Source organism: Anthonomus grandis, chromosome 9 (assembly GCF_022605725.1).
Source record: "Anthonomus grandis grandis chromosome 9, icAntGran1.3, whole genome shotgun sequence".
Lineage (NCBI taxonomy): Eukaryota > Metazoa > Arthropoda > Insecta > Coleoptera > Curculionidae > Anthonomus > Anthonomus grandis.
Window position 1 is genome coordinate 9,252,392 of NC_065554.1, and position 13,303 is coordinate 9,265,694.

General features: G+C 32.4%; 1 protein-coding gene across 2 annotated transcripts in view; it reads left to right on the top strand.

The window, feature by feature from the left end:
• The window catches only part of LOC126740792 (zinc finger protein castor homolog 1-like), an 86,316-nt gene extending 76,216 nt beyond the window's left edge, over positions 1-10,100 (top strand). The window contains exons 8-15 of one of the 2 annotated variants that reach the window (XM_050446966.1): positions 49-1,183; positions 1,256-1,579; positions 1,678-1,904; positions 2,009-2,104; positions 2,800-3,155; positions 3,220-3,498; positions 7,994-8,378; positions 8,438-10,099. In XM_050446966.1, the coding sequence (XP_050302923.1) occupies positions 49-1,183; positions 1,256-1,579; positions 1,678-1,904; positions 2,009-2,104; positions 2,800-3,155; positions 3,220-3,498; positions 7,994-8,378; positions 8,438-8,712 (3,077 nt within the window). In that variant the 3' untranslated portion in view covers positions 8,713-10,099. Of the gene's footprint in view, positions 1-48; positions 1,184-1,255; positions 1,580-1,677; positions 1,905-2,008; positions 2,105-2,799; positions 3,156-3,219; positions 3,499-7,993; positions 8,379-8,437 lie in introns of both variants that reach the window. The other variant, XM_050446967.1, reaches the window with a different exon arrangement.
• Positions 10,101-13,303: the final 3,203 nt, after the last annotated feature.

Here is a 13,303-nt window from a genome sequence, read left to right on the forward strand (position 1 = left end):
ACTTGCCTAATTAAAATTATTTACAAAACACTACTTATTTCTTTACAGAAAAGCACAAGTCCTACCACATCAAAGACGAGCAACTATCTAGAGACGGATTCAAAAAATTCATGAAAAACGAAGTTTGTCCATTCGAAAACTGTCGTTTCTCGAAAGTATGCAACCACATCCACTGCATTCGACCGCAATGTTCCTACGTGTTACACAGCTCCGGTCAACTATTCTCCCACAAAAGGAAACATGAGCGTAAAGACAGCGAATTGGCTTATAGAAAATATAAACTTGCTCAAAGTATGATGAAAACTTTGGCAGAAGGCGGAATACCCCCTACATCAGTACCAGTGAACCCTTTTAACTCCCTAGGAAGAGATTACGAAGCTCAAATTGACTTAGCTAACTTTTACAATCAACAAAACTCCCTGTCAAATATGTCTAATGTATCAAATACTGAAAGTCTCAGTGACAGGAACTCCCCTTTGAGTTATAACGATGAATCAGAAGGGGCTTTAGCAATGGATCTTAGTGCTAGTGAAGCCTCAAATCTGCCTCCTCAAGAAGACACTTTGAATTCTGAGGATTTTTGGAGAAAGTACTGTCAGTTTGTACCTGAATCTCAACAATGTAACTTTACGAACTGCGAGTACGCTTACCAAGAACACTTTCACTGTGTGCAAGATAATTGTGAAGTGATACTAACAAGCAAAGAGGGCGCCAAAGAGCACTCGAGAAACCACGAACAGCAAGAGATTATTACCGATAACTTCTTTTCTATATCAGAAGTGAACGAACCATGTGAAGATCAGTCTTGCATGTACCAAAGCAAAGAGAAGCATTATCATTGCAACCTTGACAGTTGTCGGGAAGTTATACTATCATCTGACAAACCTTTTAGAAGACTTGAGCATTACAAGATGCATCAATACAGTCAAAAATTAAGCCTCACAAAGGATCCTTTGACAGCAACTCATTTGGCAACCAGCATTGATGGGATGTTTTGCAGAAAGAGGGGCAGACCACCAAAGAATCGTGTGATTGAGGTCTGGAATGACTACAATCATGCTGGGGGTAACCAGAACATGATGGATAGTCCACAAGCTATTTTTACGAGTTTTAAGTTGCCTAAACCTTCTGCTACTTTATCTGGAAGTAAGGATTTGGAGATGCAGGATGAGGATGATGAACGGTAAGTGGTGTTACTGCTACATGTGGCTTATGAAATGATCTTCTCTACTCTTAATTACACATTTTTTTCCAGAGTGTCTCGTTTTACTCCAAAAAGCCCCTCATTTTCGGCTCCAGCTGTGGCTCTATCCCATATGGCAGATTACGCAAATATAATGCAAACCTTTGACACGTACGGTGAAAACACCAAATGTCCGGATACACTCTGTCCTTATTTAGGAGCCTCTCATTTCCACTGCAACAAGAAGAGATGCTTATACTCTACTGACCAAATGTCAGAACTTATTAACCATGCCAAAGATTTTCATGAAAATGTGGAAATTTTGGAAGGATTCGAGTTTTACGACCGAATGGTCGATTGTAGACTGCAAGGATGTGCATCTAATAAAATAAACAGGTAAGGGAAATTAATTTTATGCATTGTTAGAATGGGTAAGCTATAATTATAAAATGTTTATTATACATTATATGTACTTATAAGGTTTTTTTTTCCAGGCATTTTCACTGCACTCGTCCAAACTGCAACTACTCATTTGTCCAGTATTCACAAATGGCCATGCATAACCACAAGCATGACTCAACTAGTATTTCTCCAAATTTTCCTAGCATTAGAGTAAAAAGTGAGGAATTACTCGTTGAGAAACACGATGAGACAAAATCTGGCCTTAACTTAAGTGTTGTCAATCTAAGCCAGGGATTAAGTGACAACAATAAAATATCAGGTAAGTTCAATCAATTTTATCAGTTAGCCTAAAAAATAGCCACTCACTACTGTAATAGTTGCACATTTAAGCACATTTTGTATAGTGTAAATTATTATTTCTAGTGGTGAGGGCTTCTGGAACCTTTTACCCTATTTCTACATTAGCACCAGTTTCGGTGGACCAGCGCAGTTCACCGACAAATCATGATATTTTGGCAGGTACGATAAGAGTACTAACCAGAGGTCAAATAACTTATAACAAGTTTCGCTTTGATTAACAATTTCTTCCTTAATTTTTGCTTATACGAGCCAAACTAATGTACTAAAAACTTTAGCCATCTATGTCAACAAATATATGGTTTTCTTCCTTTTTATCCTAAGGGACTCAAAAGGAATATTTATATTATGTATATATAATTAATATATTATATAATTTATTTAGGTTAAATTGCTTTACTAAATCCACAAACATATCATATGATCTTATCCTAGGAATTCGCTTACTCTAAATACAAGAATACACGAAATCTTTTTGCTTTGTCTAACAGTTTCTTGATGCTTTATCTTATCCTAAAATTTATAAACGATTTAAAGGAATTTTGTATGCACATCTTGCATAATACTACTGGGCTTCTATCAATATCTTATCAGTTTGAGTCAAAATTTATCCATTCTAGGTATATTAGTTAAATAATAAAATTTCCTAGAAAAATGTATAATCAAAATTAAAATCCTGCCTTAAATCACATTAATTCTTTTTTATTTACTTGTCCAGCATTTCGGAATCCATTATCTTATAATCCAGAACCCCATTAACCCATTCTGCAAAAATATCTTTTTTAACACATCTAATAACATCTTTATTTACATATATTATTTAAAAGTTGAATTTTCACCTTTTTTCTTTTTTGCAGACCATCAACAATTGCCTGCAACTTTTGACCCACAAACCGCCCCATCTACAACGCTCTATGGCCCAGAAGTGTCATGCAGTAGACCCTTTTGCAAACTAAAGAGAAAACCCCACTACCATTGCAACGCGTGCAACCAAGCATTTTCAGAGCTTGACAAACTATTGCCTCATGTTGCACGACATAATAATAGTGCTATGCAGTTTAGCAATCGGTCCCCTGAAGACAACAACTTAGAAAGAAATAGTGAAAGTAACAATAATGGGATGAATGGGGATGACAAGATTTCCGCGGAAAATTTGAGCAGCGCTGAAGGAAAAATTAGCATCGCCAGCTTGTCAAGTCTTCAAAATAATAAGGTGAGAATAGAATGGGTTTGTCAATAGAATCTTATTTCATAACATATTTCTTATTAATTCTTAGTTGAGTCCTCAAGAGAAGCACCAACAATCGGCCACCACACCTAAAGAACCATCTACTCCTGAGGCCACTCCATACTTCTCCACCCCAACCTTCGACGCTTATAATCACTTCAGTCAATTTCCACCGAATTTTGCCACTCAGATAGCACTGATGCAGCAGCAAAATGCGTTTTCGCTACCTCAAAGCCTTTATCAGCAAGGCTTGTCCCCGCAAATGATGTTTCAACATGCGCAGCTGATGCAGAGTCCACTTTTGAGTCATCAGGCTCATCCATTTCCGGTAAGTAAAAGAAAGCAGAAAAACTTATTTGCAATACAATTGAGGAGGGTTCATGCACATTTCTTGCAAGCATGAGAACATGAGCAAAAACAGTTATTTCAAATGTAGGTTGAATTAAAAAAAGTTGAGTTACTTAAAGATATAATGATTAAAATCGTTTTAACCTAATTTTTTCAAGAAAATAATAATTTTCATTTAAATTATTTTGAAAAGAAAATTGGATATGTCGGTTTTGTTTGAATACAGGAAGGTTAAGTTATTGAAATGAAATAGTTGTTTATTATTTTTAATTTATCAAACTTCGAAAAGACAAAAAAGAGAATTAAACATGTACTTGGTTGTCATCTTCTAGACAGTCAAATGTTTCATAAGCATCGTCATTTTCTACTATTTCCTCTTCTTCAAGAGTTGCCATTGAATATCAGCATTATTAAACTGCTTTTTAAAAAGTGTTATGACATTTCTTTTCTAACGAAATTGTTTTTCCTATCGGTAATTTTTATAATCCCTTGTCTTTCCGTCTTCTTCTTAGAAGAGGTAATAATAGTTTTGTTATATGGTATTCAAAAAAAAAGGACTGCCAACCCTTATATTTTATTAAAATTTCTTTAATAGACAGAAATTTAAAAAAAATCCTTTTTAATTCTTTAATTCCTGTTAGTTTAATATAATTTTCGGAAACCTCTTCTTCTTTTATAAAGATTCCAATTTTTATCTAGTTTTCAACCCACTTCAACTTGGACTACGACATGCTTTTTATGAACTTTTATGACGAAAATAAACAAACCTGACTAATAAAGTTGCTAATGTACAAACAGTTAAACTCATTTGAATCCTGTGGCATAGATATAGGAATAGGCCAAGACCTGCGCCGATTGTCTAATGACCATGGTCGCCATTTTTATGGTCTTCTTCTTCTTTTATGATAGTACCCCATGTGTTTTTCATTTCTGCATTTTTTTTTTCTTGAGGTGTTTACTTTCGTAAAATCGTACAACAATCGTACAAAAATGGTTAAAATAAAACTAAAATAAGTAAAAGAACATATTATAATATTATCAATAATATGTAAGGCTACCTCATGAGTATCTTAGAAAAATCATATATAAAGCGAATTTAAAAAGAAAATTTAAAGAAGATTTTTAGCAAAAAACTTCCCACTCATATAAAGTCTTTATTTTTTAAAATTAGTTAATATAAATTTGACAAAAGTTCAAACTTATAATTTGGTTTTGAGAAAAATATACATTGTTGTTTTTTTTTTCATTTTTTGATCTTCATGTTTTTTTATTAGTCTTCCATAGAAATTAAAATAAAAACTACCCCTTGAGGTTGCAACAAAAATGGAATAAAAATATTTAGTATTCTGGGTGCATGTCACATGCTTAAATTAAAAAGAAATAACCTGACACGTTTGGGAATAATCAAAGATGCAAATAGAAATTATATTAAATCCAAGTATATCGCTAAACTCCACAACATCCAGCACTAAGGAACCTTAAAATTTGGTAGCAAATTATCCAAAAGTCATATTAATTTTTTCAACCAAACTATGAAGATAAGATTATGTATCCTATATATGTTTCTATAACGCAGCTTTTGTCTAATGCTAAAAGAAACAGTATTGTACTTGTACTTATAGTAAGTAACTTTAGCACCCCACACTCTCTCTCAAAATGTATATGATGCTAATAAAGTATTTAATAGTAGATGCACATTTTAATGATAGTGAAGCCATAGAGAATTTTATATCCAGAATGAATAGACTATTTGATATTTTAAACACCAGAACTCCATTTCGAAAAGAAGACTATGTTGCCTATATCTAACGAATATATCTGGAGAGCATTTGTAGAGAAAACATTGCATTATCTTTTAAGATACTAAGTACTGATATTTTAGGCAGACCCCTTTATATGACTTCACAAAAAATACCTTTCATAGACTTTGCCAGCACAATAAGATTTGTGTGTGGATTTTTTGATGAATTTGTCAAACTTGCCTGATTTTGCAAATTTAAATACCTTTTTACCTACAATTTATCACAAGACCATCTTGAAACTTTTTTTGAGCCTTTTGTATTTTAGGCAATCTGAATTATAATTATCTTCTGTTAATTTTATCAATTTTCTTAACATCAGATTCATATTTTTACATGTAGAAATGTATAGAATAATAATCCCTTGCAATTTAGCTCAAATATTCCAATTTGATCAGATTTGTTGCCCACAGTGAATGAAATAACAGAACCAGGTTGAAGATCTAGGAATTTTGTTTTAAACAAATACGGAGTTTAATTGGATAGCATTGTATAGCATAGCAGAAGTTTTTTTTAATGACGAATGTATGTTTGAAGCGTTGACGTTAGTGTAATCTGTAAAAATGAGCAGAAGTAAAGTTATTGATGGGAAAGTTGCACTATTCATAACTAATTTGTCTATTTTTGGTAATTATAGCATTTAATCAGAATTCTTTTTATTGGATTAACTAAAATGGAACGAGGCCTGCAGATTAAATAAAGACATCTGCCACTATCTTCTAGTTTTTCAAAATTTAGACTCGACAGTTTTTCATAACAATCAGTTTAAAACTTAAAGAAAATAGAAACTGTTATTTATTAAATCCATACTAGTTTTAAGAAGTAAATCCAAAATAATTTACATGACAATATATTATATGAAACCTCACTTGGGGTATGAATGTTTTCCCATATAAATATAAAAAAACTAACATGCACTAAATACAAAACAAATAAAAAAATGTTAAAATTTCGATTTCTAAACAGAAAGAACAAAATAATTAACCTGCTCTAATTCAAAACAAAATTAATTGCCAAAAATAGTTGATCAGGTGTAACAGAAGGAGACCATACAAACGGCGGCCTTCGCCTCAATTCGCCTAAAATTGGATGGGCAATGGTCTATGCACATTCTACTTGGATCATATTTCTATGTCCTAGGGGCACGAACCTATAAATATACCTGGACTGCTAATGCAAATGGCCACCATGACCAAAAATAACCGCTACCTGGTGGCCGCCATTTTTATAGTGCTTGCGTCCTTTTGATGTTGGTCACTATGAACATTTTCAGTGTTACCAACAAAAGATATATTAAATAAAGGTAATGAAATTGACGACGTTGACATGTGACCTGTCATGAACTTAAATATAAAAAGTCATGACTTATACAGTGTCGTGCACTTTCTTCTCTAATAAATAATGAAATTATATTAAATATTATATAAAAATCGTTATTTAAAAATTAACAAAAGTACCTTAATTTTAAAATGCCTTTAATTTATATCCTTAAATTATGACTTTGCAGGAGGGTATGTCCTGGAAAGCTTCTCTAAGGAGTATAGTAGGTAGTAGGTCGCGAAACTAGTTGGCAGTAAATAGAAATTTTCAAACATCTATACTATTTTTTTTATACCTTTTCCCTGTCCATTCCGGTTGAGTTGTCTGAAACTTTTACATGTAGAGCTTCTCTTTCTCTCTCTTAAATTACTAAATTTCCTTTTTATAATTTTATTTGAATATTAAAACTTATTTTTTATATGTAGTGGTTAGCTACTTTGTGTTTTGTTACCGTAAAGTACATACTTTTTAGTTAATATTCAATGAAATTATTTTTAAACCATATTCTAAATTAAAACATATGTGTCAAAGATTAGAATTGTTGAAATGGGTATATTAAACCCCAAGAGGGTTTCAACAACTTTTTTTTTTAATTTCAAAAATTTAAATGAAGACCATAATTTTTAATAGTATTTGGATTTTTAAGATACAAGTCTATGAGAATAATAAAACAAATATTTTAAAGTGCGTGCATTTATCCCTGTAAGTTAATTGTTAAGTAAAGTTTGTAAATTTTAACGAGATTTTGAAACAAATACAAACAAAATATGCAACTAATGCAACTATCTTGAATTTTTATTTAAATTGGACTTTTTATTTCGTTTTTGTAAACATAACCTCCCAAAAACTTTAATTGTTTTGTTTTCCTACAATTGGCACCACTGAAATTTGTCAGAGTGACCAACAGCGAAAGGACACAATCACGCAAACTGGCGGCCACCTAATAGTGGTCATTTGCTTTTCAATGGATTGTCAGTCCAGGTATATTTATTAAGTTCGTGCCTATGGGGGTATGTCTTGTTTTGTTAAAAAAACAAAAATTTAAGCAAAATATAAAATTAGCTTTATGTCTTGTTTTGCTTGTTTATATATATGCAGGATATATCTTATTTTGTGAAAATCTTTTAAAGGACTGCCTTAGATATTATACCAAAGTTTACAAATATCTAAAAAAAGTTATTTGCATTTAAAATGGACATGTCTACTTTTGCATGAACTGTCCTCAATTATTCGTCTTATCTGACTGTTTTTTTTATTAATTTTTTTTCTTAGTTTTCACGTAAAATTTTATTATTTTAAAGGTTTAAATTGTGGTGTGAGAAGAGCTTAATTTTATTGTTTATAATTTAATTTCAGACTGAAAATTTAACATCACCGTTAGCGGCTATGGCGGCGAACCTAAACAAACGCTCCTTGAGTCCTCACGAAATGAGTCCGGAGGCCAAAAAAGCCCGCATTCAGAACTCAATGAGAATTTTAAAAGATGAACCCGTCCCTGCTGGTTATTTGAGGTTTAGATTCAATGAGGACTGCAAATACCAGCATTGTGGCTATAGAGAGCACCAGACCCATTTCCACTGCCAAAGACAGGACTGTGGTTACTCGTTCTGTGACAAGACTAGGTTTGTCCAACACACGGCACGTCACGAACGCTTAGATACTTTAATGGGTGGCGATTTCCAGCAGTACCGAGCCAATGTTGCTTGTGGAAGACCCGATTGTGCTTACACAGCTAACTTAGGTAAGTCTCAATGAATGCAGCCCGGAAGTTTAGGTACTATTAAAATATTTACTTTACAGGTTCCACCCAAAACAAAGCCTCCCACTTCCATTGTCTTAAGTGTGAGTTTGTATGCACCGATACTAACAAAGTAGTTGCGCACAGGCGGCAACATCAAAAGCTGGACAGCATTCAAGCTGCGGGTTTTGAAAAATTCACCCCAAGCCAAATTTGCCGAGTGCAAAATTGTCAGCATAGTGGCAAACAGACCCACTACCACTGTTTGAGTTGTCAATACGCTGTCTTGGGATTGGCGCAGATGAGTGCGCACAAATACCGACATATGGAAGGATGAAGCGCAGCTTAGTGTGGAATTTAATTAATTGCGCAGGTTGGGCCCGGTTAAGGTGCTGTCAGGAGGTCGCCCAGATGAAATGTAGGGTTACAGTGAGACTGTAACCTTACTAGGAACTTTAAATATATCAGTATTGCTCAAAATTTTATGTAAGCAATAAAACTGTATAGACACAGAAACAGATAAATGTACAAAAATTCTATTTAGAATATATTGTAGTTTAATCCTGCGTCAATTGTACCATATACATATTAGTTGTATATAATAGAAAGTAGATTAGATATGTATATTATCTCGAAATCGAAATAATGTTCTTTGCGACACAATCCAGGTTTAATGAAAAAAGTAAATATTTTTTTTTAATGTAAGGAAATGATAGACTAATCAAGTTCTTAAAATTTCCTCAAGAAAATTTTTTTTCTCAGAAAATGTTCAATACAAGATTCATCCCAATCTAGACATTGCTAACTAAATCTCGATAATGACTCGGCAGCAACTGTAAGACATTAAACTGTTTGATTGATATAACACCAGTTTTGTGATAAGCTTTAAGATTGTTTAGTATTTAAAAAAAAAAACATTTTAAAATATTTAAAAGTATATTTATAGAGATTTATAACTTTAAAATGTTTATTTTGCAGGTTGTAGTATAGGGTGTAAAAATGACACTACCTAATATTAGTTTAGATTTACAAACTATATTTTTTAAGTTATTTAGATATTTTTAGATGTAGAAAAGAACAATAGAGGCCTTTCAATAGATAGATTTTGTGCCTTAGGAGAAAAGACATATAAATTTCGTGCCTTTTTTGGTACCATTTTATAGAAATTTTAGACAGTTTAAAATCAATAGAGTAGCCCTATATATACAATCATATGTCATTCCACTTGATATACCATAAGTGCCATATACAACAGTGTTTTTCCATAAAAGTAGTTGTAGTACTCTATATTTAAATATGTGTCATAACTATTTTATTTCATTTGCTTTCCTGTATTATTTTTAACAAGCTTATTTTGTGAATTGTTTGCCATATTTTGTAAACCAGAACTCGTTTAGAGCTTTTCTTTCTTTTTTTTAGTTTGTTCATAGCTAGTCTTGTTTTCTTCCTTTATTCTGTTTTTGTTTCTTATGTATATATATAATTTTTTTTTTGCATGACAAGATTTAATCTTGTAGTTTTTCATAATCAACAAAGTTGATATAAATATTTATTAAACTATAAGTTTTTTTAAAACTTTTAACAATCAAGGTATTGTTTAAAATTGTTTTTTTTTCTTTGGAAAAAACACTATTTATAGGAATTATTCTGCATCTAATGTATATTATTATTTTAGTTTTATTCTTTCGTTTAAGATGAAATCCTTGGGATGAAGGATCAGAGTGTAGTGTATATCTTTTACTGTGATTATGTTTTTTAACTATCAGTATTTAATAAAAAAAATACTATTTATATCAAAGTGCTGTTTTATTAAAGAAAAATCATTTGTAGAGCTTTCAGATTCTTATAAGAAATTTGGCAGCAAAATTACATTATTTGATTTGTTTTTGCACCTCTTATAATAAGAAAAATGTTAACCATAAAAATTATAAGTAACTATTGAAAATTTGAAATAGATATAACTTACGTTGTGAAATAATGAATTTATCCAACATAAGATATTTATATATTATCTATACAGAGTGTCCACTTTAACAGTGCATTCCGTGTTCAAAATAGGCCTTTTTTTTTAATAAATATATATCGAGAAACGCTGCATTTTCGAAATACAGGGTGTTTAAATTTTAACAAAAAAATGTTTTTTAGCCATAACTTTTAATTACTTAAAATATTTTTAGGAAATTTGATACTCGAGTTACAAAAGGTATTTTTTGATCTAAAACATTTTTCAAATTTTTTATCAGTAGTGTCCGTATGGGATTTTCAATTGAATATTTTTAAGGAAAAAAATGCTATGCCACTGCTTTTCCTAAAAACAAACATTATTTCTAAAATTCTTATTCAGTTTGGAGCAATATTGATTTCCTGTCTTTTTTTCGTACAATTTAAGGTTTTCAAGTAAATAAATTAAAACTAGATGTGTTCTGCAAGGAAATTCTCAATTCATCATTGTCTTCAGAGAGAGTTGAGATAAGCCCACTATTTTTACATCTAGCCCAAGACGTTAAATCAAGATGACTCATTACTATTTTTTAAAGTTCCTTGACCTCTGATAACTCTAGGTGAGGCTCTAAAAATCCATCAGGATCCTTATGTGAACTTCTGATTCCTATAAGTACCGCCAATAGATAGAATTTATTTATAAATTAGTCATTTTTCTGAGAGTGATCTTTGAGTTTCTTAGATTATCTCTCAGGATCTCATCCAGGGCCACGAATATCAGCTCTAGTTAAAATTTCCTTCGAGAAGTTTGGATATTCTGCAAAGAAATTTTTCTTTTTAATAAAAGAAGGATGCGATAAGCTAACACCTTTACATCTAGTCTACAGACGTGGGACCAAGGTGACTTATTGACATTTACCAAGTTTTTTTTGGTTCTCATAACTCTTGGTAAGGCTCCAGAAATCCATTAAGATTCTTAAGTGAACTTCTGGCCCCGTCAGTAGTTCCAATCAATAAGATCCATTTATTAGTCAGTCGTTATTCGAGAGGGAACTCTGGGTATTCTAGATTGTCTTTCAAGATCTCATCCATTGCAACTAATATCAGCTCAAGGTAGTATTTCTTTTAAGAAGTATGGCTATTCTGTAAGAAAATTTTTCATTTAATTCGGGGAAAGATGAGAGGAGCTCAAACTCTTTAGATCTAGTAGTAACCAAGTTGACTTGTTACTATCTCCAAGTTCTTTGGCCCCTAATAAACTCTGGGTGAGTTTTTAGCAGTAAATTCGTAAAGTTGCAATCGAACTTAAAATAAAAATGATGCAAAAGTAATATAATATGCTTACAAGGTAATTTTTTGCGTAGATGTTCCACATTTTTATCAATAGATCGGATGGTAACTAAAGCCAGAATCCGTAGTGCAAACCCATAATCAGACTCAAACGTCTCAGTTTGCTGGTTGCACATCTTCTACGCTTTTTACACAGCCTAAAAGTCAGTCTACAGTTTTACTTTTACAACCATAGTAGACAACCATAGTAGATATGTGTGATGCTTCTCGAAAATTTCACAAAATTCGAGGTCTTTTGGATACGGGTATTATGGCAAACTCCATATCTGAAAAGTGTGTTAAAAAAGGTTAGGTGTACGGCAAGCTCGCATCCCAATACCAATCGAAGGAATTAACAATATTACTTCCTTGGTAAACGGTGGTATTACCCACTGCACTATAAAACCTTGCTTGCGTGAAAACCTTGTTTTCTTATTTCAACCTATAATTTTACCCAAAGTTTGTTCAGATTTACCTAAGATTCCTTTAAATGCTTCAAAATGGTCCCACGTCGTCTAAAATTAGTATCTGTCGTTGGCAGATAATAATTTTCATTTATTGTGTACCTACAAGGTATCCTAAAAATCAACGGTAAGACGAAAACGGGCATTAAAAAATCTATCTTAAGAACTTTTAAAATTATAGGTGTTCATAGAAAACCGAAAAAAATGGACACCCCCTGTTAATCTTTTTAGAACTGTTTTTACAAATTCTTGAATTTCTTAACAGTTTTTTTTTCCCAACTTTAATTAACTGTCCTGGAAAAGAAAATAAACTCTTTCTTAATTCCCTTCTTTCTTCCTTCCTTCTCTACTTAAATTTAATTTCAAAAGTTGACGTATCTAATCTAGATTTCACAATGTTAAGATACTTGCTAGATTGGTTCAATAGGGATGTATTTTTTTACTACATTGTCAAATGTACGCCGCTACTCTAAGCTAACTTAATAATTGTACAGCCAAAATAAATAAATGAAAAAAAAATTAAAGTAATTGAAATAAAACTTTATTAGAGTCACAACAAATTCTCAAATTGTCTGCCCTCATTCCTAATAAACATTTTACACCTTTTAAGAAAAAATCGCGTTATTAATCGAGCGTATCTTCCATTGTTGACCTATTCAGTGACGTCTTCTATAGGATTGTTGTAGCCTTTATCTTTTATTGCTCCCCAATAAAATAAATCCAAAAGATTTAAGTCGGGTGAACGTGGCGGCCACGTCATTTTTCCACCCCCCCCCCCCATCTTTCCACCTGTTCGGGTATTTTCTGTCCAGAAATTTTTCTTTGCTGGACGAGCATAGTGGGCCGGGTAGCCGTCTCATTGAAACCAAATGTTTCGGTAAATATTAAGTGGCACATCTTCTATTATGGCTGGTAAATGATTTTCCAAGAAATCTAGGTAAACTTCGGCGGTCAAATTTTCTGGCAACTTATTGTAAGACTTCAGCCTCGTAGGGTAGGCGCGGTCTGCCTACACCATCCATTTGATTTGATAATCGGCCCTCTTGAAGTAATCGATTCACATTTAGAAATACTCTGTAATCTGGATAACGCTCTTCATTTGGGTACCTTTAACGATACAGTCTAGCGGCAGCATTAGCTCTACATGGACATTCTCTATAAATGAGATGCATGTTAGCATATTCCCGCGCAGTT